The following is a 25,839-nucleotide window of genomic DNA, read 5'->3' on the forward strand; positions in this document are numbered from 1 at the left end:
GGGTGTTGTTGTGGGTAAGAAGGCGGAGGTGCAGGAATGCAGTTGGCCAAGGTCGACGCAAGAAGAGGCACAAGACCACGGGATGCGGGATGGGGCGTGGGGAGGAGAGTTTTGAGGTGAAAAGCAGCGAGGGCAGGCGAGAGCAGGCGAAAGCAGAGCGAGGGCGACGTTGGGGTGCGCCAAGGCAAAAGCTTGTCGAGGCGATCTCGAAGAGTGAAAGGCTCGCGGCGCTGCGTTCGCCTGTGCGCGTGAATGCGGGGGCTCGTCCACCGGTTTGCGCACCACGCAGCCGCAGAGACCGCTGAGCTGGACACAGCTGCCCCGTAATTTTGAAATGGGACACGCCCCTAGATGTGAGAGGGTGATGGCATTACATTTCGCTTCGGAAGATCGGCAGAAGGATGCACAGGGTGCATTGCAGGCTCCCAACATCGAACACCGCGCCTGGGCCCGCTGATCCAGCTGCGTCTCTTCGCGTGGCTAGCCTATAAACGGTCCCAGGCGGCCAGGCTTTTGCACTAGAAAATATCAAGGGACGACGACCTCGAGTACTCACCAATATCTCCTTGAGACAGTCTGCAAAGATGAGGGGTGCTGACGGCTGCATGGCCACAGACACGGTTCGTCATGGCAGACAGAACTCAAACTTGCTGGTGTTGAGGAGCTAGAGAACGCGCCTAGAACGACGTGCAGCAAACTTTGCCAAGCAAGCAACCTTATCCTGTCCGCTGCCGAACGTTCGTACTCCAGGACTCAGCCGAGAGTTTCCGCCCCTAAGATGTTTGGTGAAGATGGCGCTCGTACACCCGAAGTTGGCAAGGAGATATGGTACTCTCTGTATACAGTTAACTGATACTCTTGTGTCTGTCCACGGGGTGTACTCGAGCACGACATCGCGCCCGTTGAACATCGTGCCTTCCCCGCATTAGTGCGGTGAGCCCGATTTGGCAAGCCGAGATATCTGCTCCAAGCAATAGCGATAGCGATCTGATCCGATCAAGCTCCTTGACTCTCCACCCTAGGATACAAGACCTGATCGGCCATTCAGCAAATGCACATTTGACACGCCAGTTATCGGCATGTCAGACTCGCGTATCTGCAGAAGAAACGAAACTCAGTTGTGCTGCGGGGAATTATCAAGCTTAGTCGAGGGAGGCTGGAGTGCAGCACCGTTGTCCATGCTAGAGAGGGCGAAAACGCCTGGTGCAAGACAAATACAGCGGAATGCCACCTTGTTATCGAGGTCCCTATCTCACAAAACGGCCCGTCTCGTCCATGGCATGATAATTGGAGAAGCCAAGAGAAACAAGCTTGTGGTGCAGCCATGCACGTCCCCAGTCACATTCAGCTTCGCACTCGGTGACATCTCCTCCAGCAGCATACACTGCGCTCTCTCGCACATACGTATATGAATGTTCATCAACGTCATTATCAGTTGGTTATGGTACAAAGACTTACCGTATTCCTCGCGATTGCCGTTGCCCGTTTGGCTTCGCACATCGGCACGCGAGAGTGCCGAGATGGCCCAGCCCTCTGGTGATGTACGAACGACTCTGCAGTTATTAATCCCCAGACGACAGCACCTTCACCCAACCACACGTCATTTGTGCCGTTTCTTTTTTTTGGCATTCTCACATGGTAGCCTCTGCCGTCCATGAATCCCTCTGAGCAGCAGCGAACATCCGTACCATCGGATCTGGAAAAAGAGAAGGAACTCGACATGCCGAATGTGTCCTCGAGAGCCTCGAGCCAGTCGCGAATAGATGGGAGGACCCCTGAGTCTCACCGGCCTCTTGCCACAAAGGAGGCGCAGGAGTTGGCAGGAGAAACTCCTGCGGGCTTCGAGGCATCGGGAGAGCAGAAGCCGCACAGGAGCAAGCTCAAGATTGCTCTCATAATGCTCTCCCTAGGCATTTCTGTGCTCCTTGTCGCCATCGATATAACCATCGTGACCACCGCTCTCCCTACGATTTCTGAGCACTTTCATTCTGCAGCTGGTTACACCTGGATTGGCTCAGCCTATCTTATTGCGAATGCTGCAGCGACGCCAATATGGGGCAAAGTCTCAGATATCTTCGGTCGCAAGCCTATTCTACTTGTGACGAATGTCATCTTCTTCATTGGATCCCTGCTGGCAGCCGTATCCGTAAACATAAATATGCTGATCACCGCAAGAGTAGTTCAAGGAATAGGTGGAGGGGGGTTGATAGTGCTTGTCAACATTGCGATATCGGATCTTTTTGCGATGCGCGAACGTGGGGCATATTTTGGGATAATAGGAGGTATGATTTTTGATGTTGTCTACTTTCAACTTTCCCGGGCCGAACGTCACAGATTATATCGAAATGGTTACTTTAGAAACTATGTCATGACGGTGGATGGCTTCAACGTAGTCGACGTTATTGCTTTAAGTGTTCTCACTAACATCTACATAGGAGTTTGGGCACTTGCATCTAGCTTGGGACCAGTGGTAGGAGGTGCATTTACGCAGAATGTCTCGTGGAGATGGTGTTTTTACATCAATTTACCATTAGACGGTCTAGCCTTCTTCATCATCCTCTTCATACTCGATCTCCACACCCCAAAGACGCCGTTGCGCAAAGGACTAAAAGCCGTGGATTGGCTCGGCGCATTCACAATGGTTGTGGGCACAACCATGCTCCTTCTTGGCCTGGAATTCGGTGGAGTCTCATTTCCCTGGAAATCTGCAACTGTCATTTGTTTAATTGTCTTCGGGGTCATTACGATAGGGTTTTTCTTCGTCGTTGAGTACCGGCTTGCGCCATACCCATTGATGCCCCTCGATCTCTTCTCAAAACGTTCGAATCTTGCCGCCCTCGGAGTGTGTTTTTTCCACGCCTTCGTTTTCATATCGGGATCATATTTTCTCCCGCTTTATTTCCAGGCGGTTCTCGGTGCGACTCCAATTCTATCGGGGGTCTACCTCCTCCCAACGGCGCTGTCGCTCTCATTCCTTTCCGCTTTTACAGGGATTTTCATCCGAAAGACTGGCCAGTATCTTCCACCTATATGGGCGGGTATGACCTTCATGACCATAGGCTTTGGACTCTTCATCAACCTTGGTCCTAGTTCCCCCTGGGCAAAAATCATTTTATACCAAATCGTGGCCGGCGTTGGAGTTGGCCCTAATTTCCAGTCTCCACTTATAGCGTTGCAATCGCTAGTCCCGGTATGTTGCTTTCTATTCCGAAGCGAAGCCGTTAGCAGTTAGTGCCTACATATTATCACATAGAACGAACGGTGGCAAGTGTCGTAAAATCGATAAAGAGATTGCTACAACCCTTCTCACGCTCCGTCGGATGCTCCATACATAGGTAGCATAGCCGCATCCTAACGAGCCACTCCATCACACTTCAGAAAATTTGCAACTAACAAGAAATGTTCCATTCAGAAACGCGACATCGCCACCGCAACCGCCACCTTCGGCTTTATCCGAAACCTTGGCTCCGCAATCTCCATCGTTGTCGGTTCCGTTGTCTTCCAAAACCAAATGATTTCAAAGCAAGCCATGCTTCGAGCCTCACTCGGACCTCAGACGGCATCCGCGTTTGGTGGCGGCTCTGCGGGCGCCAATGTCAGGATCATTGCCTCACTGCCTGACAGCCAGAAAGCTGTTGCGAGGAAAGCGTTTGCGGATAGTCTGTCGACTATGTGGATTCTGTATGTTGTGTTTGCTGCGGTGGGGTTGGGGGTGTCCTTTTTGATTACGAAGAATGTATTGCAGAAACAACATGAAGAGACGAAGACTGGGTTGGAAGAAGAGAAGAAGAAGAAGCTGGAACGCGAGCAGGAGAAGGCGGAGAAGAGACGGAGTAAATTGGCGAGTAGGGGTGAGCTGACAATTGATACTGAGGCGGGAACAGCAGACGCGGCGAAGGAGAAGGATGTGAGAGTGTGAGGATAATCACAAATAGCTGTTATGGGGAAGGAACTACATCCGTAATGTACGACGTATAGTGTAACATAACATATATAGACAACGTCCCAAAATAATGTAGAATACAAGATCAAAAGTTCTTTCTATCCCCCTACCATAACTTATATAACTTCGCTTCAGTTGAGAAAATAAACCCAAAGTTGATATTAGCACAGCACCTGCGCAAAAGCCTTGCCGCACGTTAAACATCTATACTAATCCCAAGAAAAGGTATGGTACGGGAGTCCTTTTGCTCCGTGGCCGGATTTCCTAGAAGGCAAACAGTTACAGGCTCGAGATTTCCCAGGACAGACGTTGTGTGCAATTTCGTCACTGTTCACGCTGTGGATGAAGTTGAACGCAACGCTCAGGCCCCGTAGTGGATCTTGTGTCCGCATCTGGTCGAAGACATCCTATCACATAACTTGGAAGACGACAGATGGATTTCAGGGCAGAAAGTTGCGTCTGATCGGCATGTTCCATAAGACCAGCAAGAGGTTTAACGGGCCGAATCCATCCTATTGACGTTCTAAGGTGCAAATGAGTTGTAAATCGACGTACGAAACTAGTGATGAATCAATCAAGACATCAGATAACCGTTCACTTACTGTCCTCTAAAGTTAGGAATTGGAATTAAGGTTTGCTCTTTACTGTTCATATGTCATGTCATGCAAGGCTTTTCATTCTATAGGCATCTACATTGTAGCACAACATTTGCGTATATATGTTCCTATATCCCTGCTTATAGAAAGCCCATCCTTTTTGCCTAACTCATGATATGAGTATGTTGCTACATACGCGAACCATGACATTATTTCTGATTGAAATCTCCACCCCTTGGAGGTCGAAAACAGTTGTCATAAATAAAAAAGGGTCATCGAGAGGGTATCAGTGTCGACATAGCTTCCCCAAACCCGCATATAAGTAGAAATATATACATGAAAGATGGTCATTCGCTCGAAAACATCAATGGAAGGCTGGCGGTTGTTGTTGAGCGGACTGAACGATGAACATAGCACGCTAGAAAGAGAATGCTGAACGCAGGAAGCGAGAAATTCGATCCATGTGCTCTGTAGAGGATCCTTCCTTGCGCAGCCACGGCGATGAGAGGGTCACTCGTTTGGCTTTACCCTTGTGCTTGCTTCGGGCCTGCTCGAGGAATGACCTGCCAAATCTCAAACATTGTCTTTAGTAAAGACAGCAGACAATGGTTTCTTTTTCTTCTTACCTGGTGCCAGTTCCTCGCCATGGCTCTCCCAGGGTAGGACGTCATTCTTTCGGATGCGACCACCTAAGCCGAGTCGCTCGCGAGGTGACCGATACCAGGAAGCCGACATTTCCGAGGGAGTAACCGAAGGAGCGATCGAGATAACATCGCTGTCTTTGGGTGGACCATCGTGATTGGCCAAGGGAGCAATAGTATCGTTGCTTGAAGAGGCCTCGTACACGGTGGGCAACTCCGACGAAATCGGTCTGGTTGTGATTGCTAACAAACTTGAAACGTCTGCAGCTATCTGCGGGACTTGTATTGACAGCGGCCGACTGAAATTCATTGTCGTCGGGCTTGGAGTCCCAATTGACGGGGTGAGTTTAGTTTTATTAACCAGAGAGGGTGTCGGGATCTGGTCAGTCACTGGATCGCATTCAATGAAGTCTTGCAGTTCATCAGTTGAACCCTCCTCCTCCTCCCCCTCATCGTCGTCGTCGTCAGGCAATTTGAACTCTTGGGCTTCTCCGGCTAAGAATCCATCAGGATTTGAGGCCATTTTAAGTGTGACGAGTGGGTCAATGTTTGCACCATGCGATATAGTATCGCCCCGAGAAAGAGGCTCGATTGGATCCAAATTGAAGACTCGAGGCGCTCTGTGGATCCTACTTGACTTTGCATCCTCCCCATCTATGGTTATAGCTGAGGGGGCTGAAGGCAGATTTCGGGAAGCCAGTTCTTGAGACGAACAGGGTAGCGCACCGGTTGGATTCGGATTATCAGGGAAGAAGTATGTGATTTCTGGAAGGGAGGACATAGACAGGGAGCTCATCTGTTGGAGGGATTTTCGTGTGTATGTGATAGATGGACCGGAATCTCGACGGTGACTTGTACTATTAAACCCTCCCGGAAAAGGCGATAAGTCAAGTTGTACATTCGACACAGAGTTTGCAGAAGATGCGATGGAGTTCGGAGGATTCTGGCTGCCGTCCGAAGATAGGGAAAATACTGAGGAAACAGGGACACTGGAGAGCCTTGAGGTTGCTTGCGTGGATATGCTATTTCTGTTCTTTTTCGAGATGAATGAGTCTCTTGTTCTTACTGATTCGGGGACACCATCCCATTTTGAGTTGACCTTAGGTACAGTAGGGGGGAGCTTCTGTGGAGATATGCTGCCCAATCCTACCTGGTTAGCTTTCCTTCCCTTTTCGGCTGCCTGTTTGCGCTGCTGCTCGGCAAATTGCTCAAGAGCCAACTGAGATGGTTCCTTCAGCGTAAGAAAGCCGAGAACCGCATTAGCTTTCTTCTTCGGTGATTTGGACGAGCTCGGTGTCGAGACATTGGAAGCCAGGCTGGGTGAAGTAAGGTTCTTGGAATCGAACGAGGGGCGCACTGGAGAAGATGTAGTCGTAGAGCTGGGAGTAGAGAGACGCTGATCTGGGTAGGGGTCGTTGGACTGGGTTTCAGAAGCTGAAGTGGTAACGGAGGCAGTGGAAGAGAGCGATGTCTGATCGGTGGGAAAGCGGTTTCTGTATGCAAGCTTCGGCATTCGAGGCGGAGGCGCAGCCCGCGCTGACAATTCCCCTGGAGGCGCCATGCGTTTACCAAGCAGCCAGAAGCGCAGACTCTGATTCTGGCAAGCAACACAACGGCGATGATCTTGCCGATCGACTGTTTCAGTAAAGGACAGGCTTTAGCGCCGCCGCCGTCCGGGAGTGATTAGCAGATGTACAACTCAAGGGCAAACTGGCATGGCGACCAGCAAGGAGTGAAAGCGGTTAGTACATTTATGAGGGCAGGAGGCAAGAGAGCTCAGGGGCAGGGGAGAGGAGACTTGAAGGAAAGCAAGTAGTGCTTAAATGGAGCCGGAGAGATCTAGGGAATAGACATTTGATAGTAGAGGAAGGCACAGCTGCTGGGTGACGGCAGCGGCAGCGGAAAAAGAAACAGCGCGGCAGGGCAAATTTGGGAGAGGTTAAGGGTTGCCAATAATACCACGGCTTGACAGCCTGTCTGCGTTCGAGAGCGGATTGACAGCTTGCGAGAGGCGTGTCGCTATGACCCCCGACTTACCGTCATTGGCCGCCCTGGATGCGTGGTTGAGCTGGAGTTCACACCAAGTCTGGCCTGTCTGCTGTTCCGGGCTGCGTACTAGAATTACAGCACGTGGGCGGCGTAGTAATAGTAACTGTCTCAGCACGTCGGGGATGAAAAGGAGAGTTATTGCAGTCTTTCCTTCATTATGATGGGTCTGACGGGAGTGGCGGAGAGAGTGAAGGGGTCAACATGGGATGCATCGACATGGGAGATGGCCAGCAGGGGATGGTTATGTGTGCATCGGAATCTGATTCCTCTTCGGCGCCACAGTCCCAACAAGGCTTGACGCCACACGGCAGTGCCAATATCGTAATCGTATTTCTTCTGCAAGAAGGCTCCGGCTGCTCGCCCTTGTGCTAAACCCGTCCACGGCCGCGGGTTCTCCACAACGCCGCTCACTCATCACGTCCTGGTACCTGAGCAGTCTCCCCACCCAAGGCTCTCCACGCAGACTTCCTCGCCGCAATGCCAGCTCTGACGATACCGTCGCCCACCGACACCGGCCCCGCCTCTTCTACAAATGGCCTCGCGCACCCCAACCATCCTCATCGCTCAGAGTCGGGCTCTCCCGACCGGCCGCCAGTGTCGCCTATTACTCCTACAGCATCCGTCGCGCAGTTGGCTCCAATCGACCCCACAGAGCCTCGCACACAGGTGGCCCCCTCACTCGCGGCAGCCTTTCGACAGCGGCCGGTTCCGGTGCCTATATCAGAGAGCGAAAATCCGGACGCGATAGCTTTACGTTCAGCCATATCACTACTCCAGCTGCAGCGGGAGAAGAGCAAACAGGATCTTAGAACGTTAGAAGACTTGAAATCCGCCGCCGTGTCTGATCCCCATAGATTCGTGCGCTTAATCCAATCTCAGCGAGAGCATCACTCCAAGCTGGGCGCCGACATCCTCACCCCTACTCTCTCCAATATATCTGGCTCAAGCCTGGCTGGTAGCAATGTTGTTGACGGCGAGCCACAGCTTGGGGACGGACGCAAAGATTCTGCTAGTATAGAATCGCTGGGTCCTAGAGGCGACTCTGCTGCCCAGCTTCCTTCAATTCCTCAACCTCAAAATATCATTCGATGTCCTCCAGTCAATTGGGCAAAGTATCACATAGCAGGCGAGCCTTTGGATAGGTTGCATGATGAGCAGAGGCAGTATCCCAACATGCGCGAGCCGCCACGGACGCAATATGGTACGAAAGTACCACCACACGCACTTGCGGCACCGTATTCTCCTTTCACCGATGGACTAGGCGAGGCACAGCCAACACAATCACGGCGAGCGTCGAAGAAACCACCTTTCTAGATCGCGTTCCTCCAAAGGCGGTTTTGTCCTGCGCTTCTACTTTGTATTTCGGTTTCGTGACGGGGCACTGGGCTGGCGCGGTTTCTGCTGGCTACATTCGCCAATTAGCCCGGGGAAACATTCGAACAAAGGCTACTCATTTGACGATTTTTATGTGGTGATGGACGAATGATAGACGTCTTAACGAAAGAGGGACGCTGTTCCCAGTAATGACGCCCAACAATAAACTACTTAGATCACCCCTTACCCGCTTTGCAAAGTCACTAATCGTCTCCAGAGTGGGTGTGCTAGGGCTGCGCACTACTTCTTTCCATATACTGAAGGTCTGTTCAGTCAAGAATTTTCAAGCGTCTCTTCAGTACACTCTGTCTTCTCATTCCCTTGCCTTTCCTCCGCCCACCTTGCGCGGCCTTGGAAGTGGCAGTGGCAGTGCAGTCACGGTGCGTCTCAAAGGCGGTTCCTAGAGCGTCTTAGCCATTTCCTATTCTCGTTTGCCTTATGACGGCGGCGTGTTCACTCTCGCCATTTACGTGTGGCGCAACAGGGCATGCGTAAGCGAACAAATGTGCCCTCACGTGCTTAGACCCCGGCGCAATGACGCGTGTTGCTTCACAGCTTGATTGACGATATTGCCTCATTGGCCCACAGTCCACGTCAAACCCTTTAGCCTTTGATGGCTTCGGGAGAGGCACGTATGCGTTAAGCCTCAGTGAAGATCTCTTAATATCTGGTTTTTTGCATTCGGTGGAAGGATGGCAGTGGCAGCAATCAAGCTTGACTGGCTCCCTTCTTTAAGTGACGTGAAGCATTCCAGTCAAGAACTTATACCTCGACGCGCCCTGAACTTCCCTTTCTACCCTCCAATCTGCCAGCAGCCTCTACCATAATCCAAATCGATACATTTACCTTAACTCACTCATCTTCAACATGCGCCTGTCGGCTCTAATTCCAGCCCTGTGCTGCACGGCAGCTTTGGTGTTGTCATTCCTTTGTCTCTTCGCAGGCAATAAGGAGAATTTTATGGAAGACTATCATCTTCTTACTGTAAGTCCCTCCAGTTTAGGTGGTTCTTGATGCCAACTACCTGGCTTCATCAATGCTAACTTCTCAAGCTCAACACATCCCGCATCGGAGAGAATCTCCTGAACAGTTCTACCTCTGGGAACTCGGACAACACGATCTCTAATCTTTTCCATAATATCACCAACTCGATCTCTAACAAAATTAATGACGCCGCCGGCGACTTGGCAGAAAAACTCGGTGTGGACGATTTCTACAGTGCGCATATTCTTGACTATTGCTACGGGGACTACGTTCCTACCCCTCTCGCCAACGCCACAGTCTCCAGTAGCGACATCCATAAGAACGTGACCAGATGCTCGAATCGCACCGCGATGTTCCATTTCGACCCCACCGAAGCCCTACAGCGAAGCTTAAATCAGTCCGGCGTAGACATTACTTTAGATGATCTTCAGTGGCCAAAAGACATTCAGAACGGCATCGATGCTATTAAGATACTCCAGGAGACGGTTTTCGTTCTCTATTGCATTTCAATTGGCCTGATATTCTTAGCCCTCATTGCCGCTTTCCCGGCCCTGATTGCTGCAGGTAGAATGGCAGCTTGTCTGAACGTTATGGTGGCTTCCGTAGCTTTTATTGCCATAGGTTTGGCCAGTGCGATTGTATGTTGTTTCCCTTGGAATCCTCCATTAGAGACACCGATCAGGCTAACATAGTCTAGGTGACTGCGTTCATAGTTAAGGGCTCACACCTAATCAACAAGTATGGCAATGAAATCGGCGTCGAAGCACATCGCGGTGGGAGGTTCTTAGCGATAACATGGGCAGCGACTGCTCTCATGTTCATCACGCTCCTCCTCTGGTGTTTTGAGACTTGCATCGGGCACCGCCGAAAGGAGAGATATGTGGCTCCTAAGCGTGGCTAGGCGACCTGGGAATGAATGAAGTAATCAATGTTTGAGTGGTGGGTTATATTGTTACGATTTATGTCCTTCCTTTGGTTGAAGCACTATACCCTTAACTGCATGTAGATAGGTGACTGCTGTAATGTGATTTGGATTTTCTTGAAACGTTCGAGCCTGACAGTGGCATGGTGAATTCATCTCTAATCTGTTATATAACCGTACGTCCTTCAAACTTCGTCGAAGTCTTCAACGCCGCCATTTTCCTTCACTCCCCCAAATGTCATCCTTCTAGTCTATACGAGTCAAAAATTTTCAATGTTTCTCAAGAATTCGGAATAACACATTGATAGAAGGGTATAGGGCTAAGGTCCTTACAACTGAACCTTAATAGAAGGCCAGTGTGTGCGTTCAATTCCGTTGTTCCGAGTCAATTCACTAATACATTTATGAGTCTTCTAACCATATCAAACGTTAATCCCCAGGCACGTAACAAGATTATAAGAGTCTTCCAAACCGTATCAAAATCTGACCCTCAGGCGCTCCTTATTAGCTTTTTGGGTTATTTTGCATGAGCACGGTAATAGATGATGAATATGTTGTGCATTGCGTTGTGCACTGGATAATGGGCTATTCTTGTTGAGTCAGAGAGGCAGAATTCCTGATAGCTCTGCGTAGTTTCGCAATGGCTCCAAACAAATGCCATTCACGCTTTCTGGATCTTATGCCTGATCATCTTCTCTCGTGAGTGAAGCGAATTCCTCACGGCGGAGAGCTGCATTCACCATCATTGCCAGTGCAAGCGGACAAAGGGATGTGAGCCAAACACCGCTCCAGAAACATATGAGCTAAGTACCACTCCATAAACTTTTGGAGATGGGGATAAACAGGACGCAAGCCGAACCCATGGGAATGGATGCCCCAGAAAACTAGGTCATCCTTTCCAAACATACAGAACCCACACCCTTGCCCCCTATGGATCGGGGCTCGAAAAGAGCGAATGAAGTTGGAGGAAAGCAAAAATAGAGTGAGAGTCGAGGAATGGAAATGGGAGGTCAAATATATTAGCTTAGTCCCCGAGATACAGAAGTGGAGTGAATAGAGAGGCGTTGGAAAACTTCATGGGTTGATGGGGCTTTGACGAAGATGGGGAAAAGGGCGGAATAAGAGTCCTGCTGCTGGAGGTATGAGAGTTGGGCGTTGAATGGCATACTGAGTATTTGGACATGGAAACTATTTTGTTTGTATTGGAAATAGTGTAGAATGGGATGTGTTCGTAAGGTGAGTAGAGACAGTTGGGAAGGGTCACGTGCGAGGAAGCTTGTCCGCAGATGGCACCTCGAACCGATCCATGAGCTCAGCATAACCACCCTCTTCAACACTCCAACGCCGCATCCCGACCTCAATTGGCCAACGCAACGAGACGAACTACCTACTCACACGAGCCTATCTGCGTCCGATCGTTCGCGCATTGAAGCGCACCACCAACATGCCGACACCCGAATCCGAGCTCTTCCTGGCTAAGAAGCCCAAAGTTCCACCCACTTTCGAAGGCGTCGACTTCGACGACAATCAGGCCCTCAAGGCTGCCCAAGATGCAATCATTCGTGAACAATGGGTGAGGAGCATGATGGCGAGGTTGGTGCGCGAGGAGATGGGAAAGTGCTACTACCGGGAGGGTGTCAATCACTTGGAGAAGTGCGGCCATCTCAGAGGTACGGATCCCGGCCAACAGCTACTCGCATGCGACGTTCTAGCACAAAGCCACTCTGATACAACTGCATCATGAAGTTCTGCTAACTTAGACTGTGTAGAACGATATTTCGAGCTGTTGAAGGATGCTAAGATCAAGGGCTACTTGTTCGCACAGCAGAACTACCTCCCAAAGGACCAGTGATGCTTAGTAGTCGTGGCAATGGAAAAATTGTAAATATATGCACTTGGGGCATGCTTGTGCTGCAGAGTCGTGCTCCAGGGAATGGAGCTGAGGTGTTTCTTAGCGGCCCTTCGATGACAAGGCGTCGTGCATGCCAAATGGATTATTCAGTAGCAAATGCATTTCATACGAAATAAAATGCGAACTCTCAGCCTGTGCAGCACCCCTGATCTAGAAAATAGGATCACGCCGGGCCCAATGGCACGCACGCCAAGACAGGTCTCCAGACTGGCCCCACCACCGCCCCTCCACCTTGCACAGAGTCCTGAAGCTTCAGCCGGGTTGAGACTTCAGCGCCAATTCCGATCTATCAAACAGCATGCCGTTTCCTTTCAACCTACCAACAACTTCGAGTATTTCATTCACCGACTTCTTCAGCAGCAGCACCCACCCATCACTGCCCCTCTGCGCCACCACTGCTCGTGGGGTCGTCCGAGACGCCCTGAAGAAACACAAGCGCCTCCCGCCGTCCTCTCAAGCTTCTAATCTCCCCACGGTGCACTCAGTCCTCAGCGAATATATCCCATACCTGTTTGCGCTGGACGCAGGCCTGAGTGGCACCCATTGCGCAGGCGAGGAGATCGACCTGGTGTTGGTTAAAGAACTCGAGGTGGAATGGCGTGCCACGCTTGCGGCATCTCTGCCTGGGCGAGAGCCTCCAAGGATCAAGCTAAAAAGCCTTGAAAGCGAGCTCTTTTTTGCTCTTTCTACGCTGGCATACGCCCACAGCCTACAGGCTCGCGCACATCTACACACCCTCTACAACGCGACTCTTCCAACGCCCGAGCAGAGGGCAAATGCCATAGGTGCCTCGATGAGAAGTTTTCTTGAGGCAAATGCTATACATACGTATCTTGTGAATCGAGCCGGGCAGTGGAATACTCAACCCGTAGCGGTCGACATCACGATTCCCCTGCTTGGGGCATTGGCCGAGCTCACAATGGCAGAGGCTACGCTAATCACAGTCTTGAAAGACGATCCATACCCCGCTGTCGTTCTAGAAGATAGAAATAAACAAAGCAAAGATTGGATGTTCAAAGGCGTCGAGATCCCAAAGGTTCGAGCCCATTTGTTCGCTCGCCTGTGTCTGGCGGCCTCTGAACATGCGTCCAAGGCCCAAGCTATGCTAGGAAGATCAGTCAAGGTTCACGAGAGCCTGGTCAAATATGTCGATGATCTACGACGGACAGCCAAGGGCAAGGCATGCCGGTTCTTGGGGATTGACGCAGAATTGGCTGGCAAGACAGGTGAGGCAATTGCATGGCTGCGCGGTGCAACGAAGGAGTTAGGGTTCGCCGCAATGGGTGCCGAGGAAGAGAAGAAGGCCTCCGGACTCTCCAAGCTCAAGAAGGAATGGCAAGTAAAGAGGGAGGATCGGAAAATAGAGAAAGGGGAGGGCTGGGGCACAGATGCTGGCAAGTTCGAGGAAGGACGGGTAGTTGACATGCTGCTGCAGAAGTGGGTAAAGATGAACGACACGGTATGTGTACACACCTTCCTTCATGTGCTTTTCTTCGCTGACTCGAGTAAGATGGGGGTTCAATTAATACCGCCATCCGAACCTCTACTTGCAGGCATGCCCTCGGGAAGAGAGTATCACGCTGCTAAGCTGTTTGTCACGCCAGCGTTGGACGAGGACTCTATCGTGCGGATGAGGGCTCCCCCTGATCCCGGTGATGCCGCGTTCAAGGGAGACGAAGAGGACAGCGGCGATGAGGAGGAGAGAGGAATCGCCCCTGTTGGTGCGTTTCCAGGCACGAAGGCAGAGTATCCCGGGGGATCAGGGTATTACTGAATGCAAGTGTCTCTTACGTTTCAGGAATCTAGTGTCCTTGCTAGCAATTTGGCTGCGGCGACTAAGGAGGAGATAGATGACGGGTGCACGCGACGTGAGATGGGGAAGTAGAGCAACGCGTGCGAGGACTCTGGGATTTGTATCTTCACTTGCTTCTTTGGGAGAGTCCAGCCGAGTGAGATCGGTCGCCCGGTTCTGTCGATGCTGGTTGACGTCGGATGTGCACTCGAGGTTCCACATGCTGGGGCCCCTCCAAAGCTTCTTACCGTTTGGAAGTCCTCCGGGGCCGGGCTAGACGAGGTAGTGGGAAACTGCCACTGATAAGACGTCGCAACTCAAGCCCTTGGGCATTCGAAGTCCTAGACAACGCCCGACTTATCACGCCTCGTACCGTGTCATTTGCTGCCCGCACAGTTATCTCTTTCGCTCGGCTACCCCCAGCTGCAGCGTGGGCAGCGCCACTGCCCGCACTTGGGTCTGCATCGAGCTGCCGTATCCGACAGCTCGTCCAGACGGACTTTCGCATACATAAATGAGTGCAGCTGGCTTCCCGTGGTTCTCACTGTCCGCCACCCTGGATAATCAACCCCGTTATTATCGCGACACCATGGCTACTGAGCCGAGAATCAGTATCCAGTCCGCTTCACAGAGGAAGAAGAGTGTAGCTGAAGAGCCCGTGACCTCTGTCCTCCCAGGAGGGGATGTTCCCTTCGACCCCTCCCACGAGTTCAACCCTGACGAAGAAGTCTTGGCCGCCTTGGGCTACAAGTCTGAATTCAAGCGCGAGTTTTCCTTGTTCACGACGTTTTGCGTGTCCTTCGCCGTTTTGGGCCTGCTGCCTAGTTTCGCCTCGACTCTTTTCTATGGAATGGGATATGCAGGGACAGCGGGTAAGTGCGTAATTGATCCTGTCCCTTCGCACGGCTAATTTGAGCTAGGTATGACTTGGGGATGGATTATAGCCATGATCGGCATCCAATGTGTTGCTATGAGCATGGCAGAATTGTGCAGCTCCATGCCGACGAGCGGTGGACTTTACTATGCTTCTGCGGTTCTAGCACCACCTGGATGGGGCCCTTTTGCGGCGTGGATTACCGGCTGGAGCAATTGGCTAGCTCAGGTGACAGCTGCACCGTCTGGTAAGCTTTGTCCTGCATGTCGGTACCTTTTGTGGAAAGTGGAGGTGTCCAGATCAGATCCTTCCTCTTGATTGCCGTAGTAGGCGACAATGTGCTGTAGAGATAGACTCTGCTCCTACCCTTAAGCTGACCAGGTCGGATTAGTGGACTATGGAGTGGCTGCAATGATCCTTGCAGCTGGCTCTATCCAGAACCCTGACTACGTGCCCACCAATTATCAAACCTTTCTCCTAACAGTCTTTATCATGTTGATCCACGGCGTCATGTCCTCTTTCCCTACGAAATGGCTTGCGCAAGTCAACTCAGGCGGCTCGACCTTCAACTTCATCGCCCTGATCATCGTCATCATTCTGATCCCTGCCGGTACCGACCGGGTATCGCGTGGCCTCCCCAAGTTCACTCCCTCGAGCGAGGTCTGGGGAACAATTTATGAGGGCACCAGTTTTCCCGCCGGAGTATCCGTCTTGATGAGTTTCATCGGCGTGATCTGGACAATGAGCGGCTACGATAGTCCATTTCATCTGGCAGAAGAGTGTTCTAATGCTAATGTGGCGTCCCCCAGAGCAATTGTCCTGACCTCTGGTACCGGTGGTCTTTTCGGATGGTTTCTCCAACTTGTTGTCGCGTATACAGTGGTTGATATTGAGAGCGTGTTGGATTCAGATCTCGGGCAACCTTTTGCAGCCTATCTTATGCAGTGCATGCCACAGAAGATCACCTTGGCAATTCTTGCTCTTACCATCATCGCTGGATTCGCCATGGGCCAAGGTTGCATGATTGCCGCATCCAGAGTGACCTTCGCGTATGCTCGAGATGACTGCTTCCCGCTATCTAAGTACTGGAAGCAGGTCAACAAAACAACACAGACACCTGTTAATGCGGTTTGGTTCAACTGCGTCATTGGCATTCTGTTGCTGGTAAGTGTTTCTTTCGTGCGTTGGATCGAAGACTTGGGGCTGATGTACATTCCAACAGTTCCTCATATTTGGTGGGGCCCTCGCGGTGGGAGCTTTGTTTTCCATTGGAGCCATTGCAGCTTTCGTTGGTAAGTATTTGCCTTGTAACTTGTTATTTCGGGCGAGCGGTCTTTGCTAATGCATGCGAATAGCATTCACCACACCGATTTTCATCCGAGTGTTCTTCGTGGGCAATCGCTTCCGAGCCGGTAAGTTGGTTGCTAAACCCATACACATGACTAAACAAAGGGATGCTAACTTGTCTGAGGTCCGTGGAACTTAGGGAAGTTCTCAATACCAATTGGTGTAGTTGCGTCAGCGTTCGTTGCTCTAATGGTCCCCATCCTTTGCCTCCCTAGCAGCACCGGCGCTGATTTGACGTAAGTTGCGATACTATCGTGACTTCTCTGGAACGCAAAATGCTAATGATAGATGCAGACCCGATGTTATGAATTGGACCTGCCTGGTATATGGAGGACCAATGCTAGGTGTGACCATTTGGTGGTTCGTCTCTGCGCGCAAATGGTTCAAGGGGCCAAAGGTAAATATCGACCATATGATGCTTGGACGCGAGGGCAACATGGTCGAGGGCGAAGAAGTCAAAGGCAACGATAGTGGATCAGAAATTGTGCCAGATCCCAAAGCCGTCGAAGAGATGGAAACGACGAAGCCAAGGGAGCTGCAGTGAATGGCATGCTTTGCCAGAGTGCTTTACGCAATTGCATCAATACTGTTAATGTTCGAAAAGACATTTCGTTATTTTCGATAGTTAAGCTTTTGAAAATGGTTGCCATGATTGCATCCACTACCCTTGTCAGGATAGGTCCCTGACCCCCGCCGGAGCTTGCCCGGACATGCCCCACCATAGACCCATGAAACACCGCACCCCGACGACCGTGATGCACTGTATCTCGTAACGCTCTTCACCCTCTATCTAGTCTTCTGCTCGCACCTCCCTGTATCTTCTCGGAGTACAGCCATGACAGATCTCAGCGTCTACGACAATGATCCCACACTCTACCTCTTCACGTCGCTCACGGCGGGCTCGTCGCACATCGTTACAGCCACGTCCCGCATCGAGACGATCCTGAAAGCGAACAAGATCCCCTTCAAGGGCGTCGACACTGCCACAGATGACCTAGCACGCAAGCTCTACGGGCGCAGGGGGGGCGGAAGAAAGCTACCGCTGCTGGTAAAAGAAGGCTACGTACTGGGAGATCTCGAGCAGATCGAGGAATGGAACGAGTATGGTGAGCTCAAGGAGGCCTTGGGCGTCACAGCAGCCACAGCCCCGCCCAAGCCGGCATCATCCGCCTCCACCACCACTCCCCTGTCAGCACCAGCTCCAGCACCGAAGGAGAATGTCCCAGCGGCGACGTCTGAGCAGAATCTGGCAATACGCCAGCTAGGTGCTCAAGCGGCCAAAGTTGCTGCGTCGAAGAAGCCTGCCCCCGCCCATATCACAACCACAAATCCGTTGCTTTCCGAGAAAGTCAATACTCCCTCCAAAGCCACGCCGACAAAGGCAGGCCCAGAAGGGATCCTTTCCCCGCGCTCGATCCCCCTCCCCGCCACACCTACACCAGTATTGAAAGGCAAGGAACAAACTGAGGCAGAGAAATTCGGCATACCGAAGCCCGGGAACGTGAAGCCGAAGCTACCGCCGTCCATGCACATAGATGCCGCAAATCCCGCACTCAATGCCGGGCCGGTTGCGGTATCCCAAGCGTCACCAGCACGTTCAACACCTCCTATCTCCCCACTACCCCGCTCCGGATCTGGGGAACTCAAGCAGTATCATGGCTCGAATATCAGTTTGGCGAGTGACGAGGAGATCAAGCAGATTGAGAAGGAGCAGACGATCCCTGAAGTTAGCAGCTCCGAGGAAGAGGACTCAGAGGACGAGAGGCTGAAGGGGAAGTTGTCTCCACTGTCCCCAGTCAAGCCAACGGCAACCACACCTGGAGGGACTACGCCGCCGAAAGAGACTAGCAAAATCAAGTCAGAAGAGGAGGACGAGGAGGACGAGGAAGATGACGAGGAAGAAGATGGAGAGGATGATGAAGATGAAGACGAAGACGACGAAGAAGAAGAGTCAGGGGAGGACGAGGATAAGAAGAAGCAGATCAAGAAGTCAATCAAGAAGGATGAAGATGAGGATGAGGACGAGGACGAGGACGAGGACGAAGAGGAATCAGATGAGGAATCAGATGAAGGAGACTCAAATGAAGAAGAATCGGACGAGGCGCTTCAGCAGCAGAGTGTGAAAACTGCTAGAAAAGCCGGCGTTGGTGTCAAAGATTAAGTTGCTGGCCGCGCGGGCAGTAGAGTGACGCAATACCAGCATGCTGATACATGTCACGATGGTTTAGCAGGGCGAGAATACCCTTTTGTGCAGGTTGGTGATGTCGAGAAGAAGGACAATGGGATCTGACCTTCCGTCGTTGGTTGAGTACACTCACGTCCTGGTTATATAGTTGACACGTTTTGGCACTACAATTATAAACCTGAACGATTCCAATATCATATCGACTGTTCTTATATCTTAAAATTTCTTAAGTCATGCCAGACGTGAATTGAGTTTTGTCGCCATCTCCGCCGTCGTATTATCATCAACATTTCGAGCGAGCGGCATACATTAAAGATTAGAAATGAAAAAGGTTAAAAAGCATTGCCGGCATTATTACCGCCCTTCCCGGCGAGAACAGCCATAAGGGCATCGCGGACTTCAAACTCTTCAAGTACGGCACCAAACCTAAAAGCTCAATTAGCAACCCACCAAACATGTTCAATGTTAAGAGGCACTTACCCGTAACAGCGAACCTTGGCCAGAAGGTCGTTCTTGATAGCCACCACGTCTTCGGTCGTCAATTCATGAAACCTATGGTCCTGCAGGATCATAGCCCAAGCCATAATGGGCGTGATTTCCCCATCGAGGGGAAGGCGATTGCTGAGGTCTAACAGCTTCAATAGGTCTGGCATTGCGATGTCTGGCATCTGATGCGGATATTGTTCTTGTGGGCTGTTGACTATATGCGACTCGGGCGGACAGGAGGCCATGAGGGCGTGGCCGCTTACGTCGGATTCGGAATCGTTCGCCCGTACCATGAGGAACTGCATATGGTCCATGCAGGGGCGCTCTAGACTGGAGAGCAAACGAGGAGTCAGAAAAGAGTGGTAACGGTAGGGGAAGGCGACGGGAAGATATATCTCGGCCCTCCCGATCTGAGCTTGACGTACAGGTGGAGGGTGGAGTTGGATGGAGAAAAGAGGGAGTAGAAGAAGAATAAGATGAGACTATTGCTGGGGTGGAGGAGAAAGATAGGGCGTTCGATCGTACGTTAAGACGAAATCAATCCCGATTTGATCATAGTCCAATGCACCGTTGGCTTGCCGAACTTGCTGCGGAGGGACTACTTGTCCACCCCCTGGCATTGCTGATGGCGGTTGACTTGGCATAGACGGCGGTGATGTGTAGCCAGTCGAGTTAGAACCAGGCCCGTAGCCTCCTGACACGCTGCCGGTGGAGCTGCCACCATATGTCGAGCTTCCCACGGGGTGCAGCCCAGAGTTGCCCGGACTAGAAAGATCGAAGGAAATTCCGTGGGCCATGAGGAGTTCTTTCAGTCTCCGGTTCTCTTCAGCAAATGCATCCCGTTCTCTTGATGTGTTGGAGAAAGATTCCTTTAGGCGTAGTACCTCTTGTTCGAGTGCCTTGATATACATCTCCTTCCGTTCTCGATGCGTCCTATTTGCCCCGTTAGTGTTGTTTAACCCTGCGCTTTGGTGATTATATTACCTTTGGGCCTGCCTATTGAGCTCTTGTCGACGGGTCAAGGCAGGCTTGCTGTCGGGCTTAGGGCCTCTCCTCTTTGGTGGTTGGCCATCTAATGAAATGGTTAGCCCCGCCATGTCTAATAGAAGATCTAGCCGCACACCTCGTGTCGTTTTCTTCTCCCCCGTGAGATTCTTAAAGAAGCCAAAATTGGCAAGTGGACTCTTAGAACTGGCTGATTCGCTGCCTAATGATTGCCATTGGCCCTTACTCTCCATATCCGAAACAAATCCCGCCGAGCTCCCTCGACGACTGCTGCTCATCTCAGAAAAGCACTCTGATGGGCGACGAGAAGCTGGCGAAGGATACTCGACGGCCGTTCCAGACGGAGGGTACGTGGGCGCCATGGTTAGCACGTCTGACCACGACATGTAACGATTATGCGACATCGATGAAGGTAGAAGAAGTGGGCAAGGGACAGGACGTAAAAGAAATTACAATAGGTGTGTGTTCGTTGAGCTTTGACATAGTGTGAGGGTTGCACGGGCTTGTATATGTATTGCGCGCTCGTGGTGCAGAAAGGTGAGGCCAACGGCCAGAACCGAACAATCTATGCGGCCGAAGCGAACGTTCGGCAAGCGGGTATGCCGACTTGGGCGAGCAATATGCGATTATGCTGCTCTCGAACCACTGTGACTTGACGAGACTTGTGCTGTCTCTGCGCAGTGTTTTTGGACAAAAAGCTGAGAGCGGAAAACAAATGTAGCAAAGTAGACCAATACCGGAAGCTTTAACGGGCGCCAAGAAGAACCGGGCAAGTAAGAGACCGGGCATGTCGCAAGGCGAGGACAAAACATGGTCGACATCAAACGCAAAGCGTCCAAGCGGCAGGGATGACAGGAGACTGGGACTCACCAGAACCATTGTGGTATCTTGCGTCCCCGGCGGAGGGGTCTGGTGAGATAGTTGCCATGCTATAAGGCACGCATTGATCAAAAAGCAGCCTTGGATACTAAACACTGCAACAGTGCGTCGTGAACGATCTGTGGTCGAGTGGTTGAGTGTGTTAATTGCTGGGAAGCGAGTGAGTTCGCTGCAAAATTTGCGAACATGCGAAACATACGAGCCCGAGCAGGAGCGTTGAGGCTTTAGACAGGACACAAGGAGTAGAATCGGAGCTACAGAATAATTAGCATGCTGCAGATGTGTGTGTGTGAGTGTATAGTAGGCAACGTTCTGGAAAGTCGAAGTAGGTCTCGTGTGGGCGAGGCGGTTGGCGCACAATTGAGACAGCAAGTGGTGCTTCTCGCGTCGCAGGTGCGAGTCAAACAGTTGGGCAGAAGGGAGGTACCGTCTAGAGAAGATGGGAACACACAGGAGAGATGGGAGAAACAGCAACCGATGCTTACGATGCTAGAACTAAGTAGAAGGGCTCGGACGTTAAACGGATCAATAGTGGCTACAAGGCAGATGCAGTCGGAAAGCGTTGACGCTGATGGATGCGAGAAGGGACGTGTAAAACTTTGCACAGCCCCAGAAACGGCTATTTGGAATCTTGCAACATGGGGCGCTGGAGCGTGCCAATGCAACGACCGGATCGCGGGTGGACGAGATGTCAATGCTACGGAGTCGACGACGAGACTGCGACGACGGAAGCACGCCGGCGGGGACGCGGGAGTCGGAGGACGGCGGGATGGATGGGCGGACGACCGCGGAGCAAGATGGAGATAGAGATGGGATGTGCAACAGCAGGAGTTCGCTGAAGCTTTAGCTGAAGAGAGCGGACATGAGAACAGGAACGAGTGCAGGCTTATTATTCTTAACCCGAATCCTGAAAGACATCGCAGATCTGAGCTGATGGCTGGGCTGCCGGTGGCCCCCCGTCCCTCCAGACCTCTGTTGGCTCTGGCGCGCACCAGCTGGGCATGCGATCTGCATCTTCGTCTCCAACCTCAATTAAATCGCCAACACGCCATTCATCTGTGCCATCCTGTGCTCTCAGGCCACAGTCCCCTATTTTTGTTCCCTCATGGCCCTCAGCGTCTGGGAATTTGCGGGGAAAGCCAATCACCCCCATTGTGTATATTGCCAAATCTCCTTAGGGAACCTCTTCCTTCTTACGAAGCTCTTACGAATCATGGAGGCCCTGCTCGCGAGGAACTATCCCTGCGTGTCATCACCCGCGTGAATCTGATGAACGTGCCTGCATGCACTCCAGCTTTATTGAGATCCTTGCCAGCATGATTTGGAAGTTTAACGTCACTTGATGTGAACACATATCTTCTCCGCTCTCCGGGATATTAGCGCCTGCTACGAAGCACCCACAGGGATAGTTTAACCTGTCAAGTCAGTTGCTAGAACGAAGAAGATAGTCAAGATAGTGCGGATATCTACCCAAATCAGAACGTCATGTTCCGTAGTATGTGGTAACCTGCAGAGGGGATAGGGCGATTCTAAGAATTTTATCCTAACTTGACGACTCTATTTTCACGTTGGTTAGATTCCTTCTTCCCATCCGGTGACGTCGAACGACTGAATATCAACGCTTTTGTCATATAGTGCATTTCCTCGAGCACCAACAGGGATGAGACGATTTCCCCGCTTGTTGCTGGATCCGAGGGAACAGCTAGAAGTATAGCGTTTTGTATTTTCATCTACAATCCTGGCTGAGCCCCAGCGCGTACGCCAACTCACAGTAATCCTACACCTGCTTACAGTGAAGCTTTTGGCTTGTTCTGCAGGATGGCCTCAATCTCACCCATGACTTCTGGGGTAAGCTTTGGGAGCAGCTGCAGGGCTTTGCAATTGTCATGCACCTGTTGGGGCTTTGTTGCGCCCAGGATTACAGTGCTGACGTTTTTGCTGCATTGCAGTTAGCACATGCAGGAAGTACTTTCCGAGAGAGGAAACTCTGGATGCATATGCACTTACTTTTTGGCACACCACGCGAGAGCGAGCTGGGTAGTATTTCCTCCAAGCTTTTCAGCCACTTGGCGAAGCTGCTTCACCTTCTCAATCTTGGATTTTCCCTCTTCAGTGCTTAATTTCTTTATCGAGTCCTCAAAGAATGCCTTGTTGTTCGCAAAACGCGAGTCTTCGGGTATTCCATTCTCATACTTGCCCGTCAAGAGACCTGAAGCGAGAGGAGACCATATGGTGGTGCCATACTGAAACTTCTCATACAACGGCGCGTATTCCTGCTCGAATCTCTCGCGATGGAACGCATTATACTGTGGTTGCTCAGCGATAGGCGCAATGAGATTGTATTTCTCCGCAATTTCGCTCGCTTCCTCAATTTGTTTGGCTGACCATTCACTTGTGCCCCAATACTGCGTAGTGTCAATAGCACATACATGGGCTTACTCTGATGTTGCAAGACAAACTCACGTAGGCCAAGTTCATCTGGATCGTTTGCGTAAAGCCTTCCACAATCTCTCTCATAGAGGTGCTAGCAGTCGTTAGCAAAAGCTACGAGAAGACAAGTGCTCAATATCTGCGTACTCGGGATCGAAACGATGGGCAAAAACAATATCGACGTATGGAGTCTGAAGACGCTCTAGCGAGCTCTTCAAGCCCTCGACGATGTGCTTCTTTGAGAGACCTCTACCAAGATCGTTAGCACTGCTGGCATGTTCAACGAAGGGGGATAACGAATACCGGGTATTAGGTTCTTTCCTGCCAGTACCAAAGAAAACCTACACGAACGTCAATCTCGTACATAGTCATTATACCTCCCATACGCTCGCATACCTTGGTACTCAGCACGAATTCGTCTCGCGGCCAGCTCAACTCCTTCAAAGCTTGGCCCATTTCAATTTCACATTGGCCTTTGGAATAGACCTCGGCAGTGTCAAAGAAATTGATGCCATTGTCCCAGGCAGCTTGCATGCAATCCTTCACAATAGATCCTTTCTGGGTGCCACCGTACGTCAACCAACCACCGAGCGAGAAGACCGATACTTTGAGGCCCGCAGGGCCAAGGCGACGGAATTCCATGTCGTGTGGTTCATATTTTGATTCAACGGTAGCCATAGCGAGCGGAGCGGAGGTTGACAAATAATGTCTCAAATAATTCCTTTGGATCGAGGCAAGTAGCAACAGCGACCGGTGACGCATAGACACTGTCGACAGTCGGTGGGGCAATTTGAAATATTTAATTTCTGCCCTAGAGAAGTTTGGAGTACGTCATGTTGCCCAACCAATTACGCAGGAACGTAAATACGCAACGGCTTTAACACACATAGCCGAGGCGCCCACAGTTGCACTCGATTTCAAAGCACGACCGAAATTCATCGGCGACGACAGAGGTCTTATCAACGTCTTACCGTACATTTCTATAGTCATGTGCGCAAAAGCGTCCTGAAAACCAGCGCTTTCCTGTCCTGAACGGGTTTCGAAACAGATACAAGTTACATGAAACCAATGATGGTCAGTCCCATCCAATCAAAAGCCACCAGTCGCAGCATCACGTGCCTTTTGGAACACCTTCACCCAAGGCCAGTAAGGATTGACCTCTCATTCCTCTTCAACTGCCGCCTATCCCTGTAGAAGCAGCTCTGTACACAGTCGCGCAGTAGTAGTACATTCTTGAAAACAGGTACAGGCCCAATTTTTTCACGATGCATTTCTCTCCTTTATTGTTTCTTCTCTTTAGGAACCGATACCTACCTCATTGTGAGTGTGATAAGCGTTGACCTACACAGCCCAATCAATTTCACAATCAATGTACGTGAGCACTGCCTGACCTTCTCACATACATAAAGTCCTTACACTATACCCAGAACTTCTCTTTCTTAAAACAATCTTTTGCGCTTCAGATTTCGCACCCTCTACCAACGACACAGGCCAAACGCAGCCTAAACGCAGCCAATTTAGCGTCTTTATAACTCCCTACGAATGAAATAAGCTTTCGGACTTGCTCCTGGCGACAAGTCATTATACAAACTATTCAACAACCTATCCCCCTGGACTAAACAACAGGCTTGAGGGCGTCCTCCTACACAATGCTTCTTACGGCTGCCCTCCTCGCTGCTAGTGCACTTTCCCTCACTACGGCTGCTCCTCTTACGAAGATCCGGTCAACCTTGACGGCGGATACCATCATAGCCATCGCACCTTTAACGGCGAGTTGTGTCAACGCACCTGCAGATGCTCCTGGCGAATGTCGGACTGCGGCACAAGCGGCAGGCCCTATTGCGAAATCATTCACTAAGTACGGCATTGACAGCGCCGGCGAACAAGCGGCCTTGATTGCCCTAATGCTATTCGAAAGCGGCAACTTCAAGTACAACAAGAACCACTACCCTGCCCCTGGTAGACCTGGGCAAGGTACGAGAAATATGCAACTTCCGGGGTTGAACCTACAGTATGCAGCATCGCTGTTCGGCGCTGCAACGGTCCAGGAGGCGGGCGATGCAACAGCTGTTCTTAACTTGGTCGGCGGAGATGATGAGAGCTTCGGTTCAGCAGCATGGTTCTTGAAAACCCAATGTTCACAGACTATCAGGGAAGGTCTTGCATCTAAGGCCGATCCTCTTACGGGATGGCAAAATTACTTGACTGGATGTGTTGGAACAACCCTCGACCCTCAAAGGACAGAGATCTGGACCACGACCCGCCAATTTATCTAGGGAAGCTACCCAGTGCAGTGTCTATATTGTACAATACATGTTTGTGATATACAAATAAACTTGTTTTGTTACTGCTATTGGCGTTTATGGAGGGAGGTAGCAATTGTTTGATTGAATATCGGTGGGAGCTCAGATCTGTTTACG

The 25,839-nt window shown here is 51.1% G+C and overlaps 12 protein-coding genes across 12 annotated transcripts; 9 read left to right on the forward strand and 3 right to left on the reverse strand.

Annotated features, from left to right (window-relative positions):
• Positions 1-1,577: 1,577 nt before the first annotated feature.
• BDR25DRAFT_305562 (MFS general substrate transporter) lies at positions 1,578-4,034 on the forward strand. Its single transcript, XM_033690432.1, has 3 exons — positions 1,578-2,282; positions 2,436-3,190; positions 3,413-4,034. The coding sequence occupies exons 1-3, from the start codon at positions 1,655-1,657 to the stop codon at positions 3,917-3,919; spliced, it is 1,890 nt and encodes a 629-aa protein (XP_033544378.1). The 5' UTR covers positions 1,578-1,654; the 3' UTR covers positions 3,920-4,034.
• An 847-nt stretch (positions 4,035-4,881) lies between these two features.
• BDR25DRAFT_63471 (uncharacterized protein) lies at positions 4,882-6,930 on the reverse strand. The gene is made up of 2 exons (XM_033698847.1): positions 5,166-6,930; positions 4,882-5,111 (listed from the first exon to the last, which is right to left on the reverse strand). Exons 1-2 carry the CDS (start codon positions 6,739-6,741, stop codon positions 5,050-5,052), a joined length of 1,638 nt encoding a protein of 545 aa, XP_033544379.1. The 5' UTR covers positions 6,742-6,930; the 3' UTR covers positions 4,882-5,049.
• A 657-nt stretch (positions 6,931-7,587) lies between these two features.
• BDR25DRAFT_63474 (uncharacterized protein) lies at positions 7,588-8,648 on the forward strand. Its single transcript, XM_033698848.1, has one exon. It carries the CDS (start codon positions 7,707-7,709, stop codon positions 8,541-8,543), a length of 837 nt encoding a protein of 278 aa, XP_033544380.1. The 5' UTR covers positions 7,588-7,706; the 3' UTR covers positions 8,544-8,648.
• Positions 8,649-9,239: 591 nt separating this feature from the next.
• BDR25DRAFT_63480 (uncharacterized protein) lies at positions 9,240-10,514 on the forward strand. Its single transcript, XM_033698849.1, has 3 exons — positions 9,240-9,587; positions 9,656-10,225; positions 10,285-10,514. Exons 1-3 carry the CDS (start codon positions 9,471-9,473, stop codon positions 10,486-10,488), a joined length of 891 nt encoding a protein of 296 aa, XP_033544381.1. The 5' UTR covers positions 9,240-9,470; the 3' UTR covers positions 10,489-10,514.
• Positions 10,515-11,833: 1,319 nt separating this feature from the next.
• BDR25DRAFT_305565 (uncharacterized protein) lies at positions 11,834-12,539 on the forward strand. Its single transcript, XM_033690433.1, has 2 exons — positions 11,834-12,179; positions 12,279-12,539. The coding sequence occupies exons 1-2, from the start codon at positions 11,954-11,956 to the stop codon at positions 12,359-12,361; spliced, it is 309 nt and encodes a 102-aa protein (XP_033544382.1). The 5' UTR covers positions 11,834-11,953; the 3' UTR covers positions 12,362-12,539.
• Positions 12,540-12,719: 180 nt separating this feature from the next.
• Positions 12,720-14,195, forward strand: BDR25DRAFT_234398 (pH-response regulator protein-like protein palC; the record flags this gene model as incomplete). The annotated part of the gene is made up of 2 exons (XM_033685478.1): positions 12,720-13,880; positions 13,932-14,195. 2 exons carry the CDS (start codon positions 12,720-12,722, stop codon positions 14,193-14,195), a joined length of 1,425 nt encoding a protein of 474 aa, XP_033544383.1.
• A 607-nt stretch (positions 14,196-14,802) lies between these two features.
• On the forward strand, positions 14,803-16,978 carry BDR25DRAFT_327381 (amino acid transporter; the record flags this gene model as incomplete). Its single annotated transcript, XM_033692329.1, has 7 exons — positions 14,803-15,085; positions 15,134-15,334; positions 15,479-16,251; positions 16,310-16,379; positions 16,443-16,499; positions 16,559-16,670; positions 16,729-16,978. 7 exons carry the CDS (start codon positions 14,803-14,805, stop codon positions 16,976-16,978), a joined length of 1,746 nt encoding a protein of 581 aa, XP_033544384.1.
• Positions 16,979-17,206: 228 nt separating this feature from the next.
• On the forward strand, positions 17,207-18,800 carry BDR25DRAFT_305567 (uncharacterized protein). The gene has a single exon (XM_033690434.1). The coding sequence runs from the start codon at positions 17,270-17,272 to the stop codon at positions 18,593-18,595; it is 1,326 nt and encodes a 441-aa protein (XP_033544385.1). The 5' UTR covers positions 17,207-17,269; the 3' UTR covers positions 18,596-18,800.
• On the reverse strand, positions 18,774-20,625 carry BDR25DRAFT_63524 (uncharacterized protein). Its single transcript, XM_033698850.1, has 5 exons — positions 20,229-20,625; positions 20,090-20,177; positions 19,631-20,038; positions 19,100-19,435; positions 18,774-19,045 (listed from the first exon to the last, which is right to left on the reverse strand). The coding sequence occupies exons 1-5, from the start codon at positions 20,512-20,514 to the stop codon at positions 18,952-18,954; spliced, it is 1,212 nt and encodes a 403-aa protein (XP_033544386.1). The 5' UTR covers positions 20,515-20,625; the 3' UTR covers positions 18,774-18,951.
• A 333-nt stretch (positions 20,626-20,958) lies between these two features.
• Positions 20,959-21,796, forward strand: BDR25DRAFT_316873 (uncharacterized protein; the record flags this gene model as incomplete). The annotated part of the gene is made up of 3 exons (XM_033691633.1): positions 20,959-21,022; positions 21,094-21,149; positions 21,269-21,796. The coding sequence occupies 3 exons, from the start codon at positions 20,959-20,961 to the stop codon at positions 21,794-21,796; spliced, it is 648 nt and encodes a 215-aa protein (XP_033544387.1).
• An 877-nt stretch (positions 21,797-22,673) lies between these two features.
• On the reverse strand, positions 22,674-24,173 carry BDR25DRAFT_267017 (voltage-gated potassium channel subunit beta-1 channel subunit beta-1). Its single transcript, XM_033687027.1, has 6 exons — positions 23,816-24,173; positions 23,723-23,760; positions 23,567-23,668; positions 23,453-23,513; positions 22,997-23,394; positions 22,674-22,927 (listed from the first exon to the last, which is right to left on the reverse strand). Exons 1-6 carry the CDS (start codon positions 24,095-24,097, stop codon positions 22,777-22,779), a joined length of 1,032 nt encoding a protein of 343 aa, XP_033544388.1. The 5' UTR covers positions 24,098-24,173; the 3' UTR covers positions 22,674-22,776.
• A 441-nt stretch (positions 24,174-24,614) lies between these two features.
• On the forward strand, positions 24,615-25,781 carry BDR25DRAFT_292003 (uncharacterized protein). Its single transcript, XM_033688628.1, has 2 exons — positions 24,615-24,790; positions 24,847-25,781. The coding sequence occupies exon 2, from the start codon at positions 25,069-25,071 to the stop codon at positions 25,693-25,695; it is 627 nt and encodes a 208-aa protein (XP_033544389.1). The 5' UTR covers positions 24,615-24,790; positions 24,847-25,068; the 3' UTR covers positions 25,696-25,781.
• The last annotated feature ends 58 nt before the right edge of the window (positions 25,782-25,839 follow it).

The sequence above is a fragment of the Lindgomyces ingoldianus genome (genome assembly GCF_010093535.1).
Source record: "Lindgomyces ingoldianus strain ATCC 200398 unplaced genomic scaffold BDR25scaffold_29, whole genome shotgun sequence".
Taxonomy (NCBI): Eukaryota; Fungi; Ascomycota; class Dothideomycetes; order Pleosporales; family Lindgomycetaceae; genus Lindgomyces; species Lindgomyces ingoldianus.

Bases quoted from the DNA above. Each gene is read 5' to 3' on its own strand.
- BDR25DRAFT_305567 (XM_033690434.1), top strand. From the start codon at position 17,270: ATGACAGATCTCAGCGTCTACGACAATGATCCCACACTCTACCTCTTC.
- BDR25DRAFT_63471 (XM_033698847.1), bottom strand. From the start codon at position 6,741: ATGGCGCCTCCAGGGGAATTGTCAGCGCGGGCTGCGCCTCCGCCTCGA. The intron at 5,112-5,165 runs GTAAGAAGAAAA...ACAATGTTTGAG, and splicing joins TGGCGAGGAACTGGCACCAG to ATTTGGCAGGTCATTCCTCG.
- BDR25DRAFT_305565 (XM_033690433.1), top strand. From the start codon at position 11,954: ATGCCGACACCCGAATCCGAGCTCTTCCTGGCTAAGAAGCCCAAAGTT. The intron at 12,180-12,278 runs GTACGGATCCCG...TAGACTGTGTAG, and splicing joins GAAGTGCGGCCATCTCAGAG to AACGATATTTCGAGCTGTTG.
- BDR25DRAFT_63474 (XM_033698848.1), top strand. From the start codon at position 7,707: ATGCCAGCTCTGACGATACCGTCGCCCACCGACACCGGCCCCGCCTCT.
- BDR25DRAFT_292003 (XM_033688628.1), top strand. From the start codon at position 25,069: ATGCTTCTTACGGCTGCCCTCCTCGCTGCTAGTGCACTTTCCCTCACT.
- BDR25DRAFT_63480 (XM_033698849.1), top strand. From the start codon at position 9,471: ATGCGCCTGTCGGCTCTAATTCCAGCCCTGTGCTGCACGGCAGCTTTG. The intron at 9,588-9,655 runs GTAAGTCCCTCC...TAACTTCTCAAG, and splicing joins AAGACTATCATCTTCTTACT to CTCAACACATCCCGCATCGG. The intron at 10,226-10,284 runs GTATGTTGTTTC...AACATAGTCTAG, and splicing joins TAGGTTTGGCCAGTGCGATT to GTGACTGCGTTCATAGTTAA.
- BDR25DRAFT_305562 (XM_033690432.1), top strand. From the start codon at position 1,655: ATGAATCCCTCTGAGCAGCAGCGAACATCCGTACCATCGGATCTGGAA. The intron at 2,283-2,435 runs GTATGATTTTTG...ACATCTACATAG, and splicing joins ATATTTTGGGATAATAGGAG to GAGTTTGGGCACTTGCATCT. The intron at 3,191-3,412 runs GTATGTTGCTTT...TGTTCCATTCAG, and splicing joins CGTTGCAATCGCTAGTCCCG to AAACGCGACATCGCCACCGC.
- BDR25DRAFT_63524 (XM_033698850.1), bottom strand. From the start codon at position 20,514: ATGTCGCATAATCGTTACATGTCGTGGTCAGACGTGCTAACCATGGCG. The intron at 20,178-20,228 runs GTGTGCGGCTAG...CCATTTCATTAG, and splicing joins GGAGAAGAAAACGACACGAG to ATGGCCAACCACCAAAGAGG. The intron at 19,046-19,099 runs GTAAGTGCCTCT...TTGAGCTTTTAG, and splicing joins GCCAAGGTTCGCTGTTACGG to GTTTGGTGCCGTACTTGAAG.
- BDR25DRAFT_267017 (XM_033687027.1), bottom strand. From the start codon at position 24,097: ATGGCTACCGTTGAATCAAAATATGAACCACACGACATGGAATTCCGT. The intron at 23,514-23,566 runs GTACGCAGATAT...AACGACTGCTAG, and splicing joins GCCCATCGTTTCGATCCCGA to CACCTCTATGAGAGAGATTG. The intron at 22,928-22,996 runs GTAAGTGCATAT...ACTGCAATGCAG, and splicing joins CTCGCGTGGTGTGCCAAAAA to CAAAAACGTCAGCACTGTAA.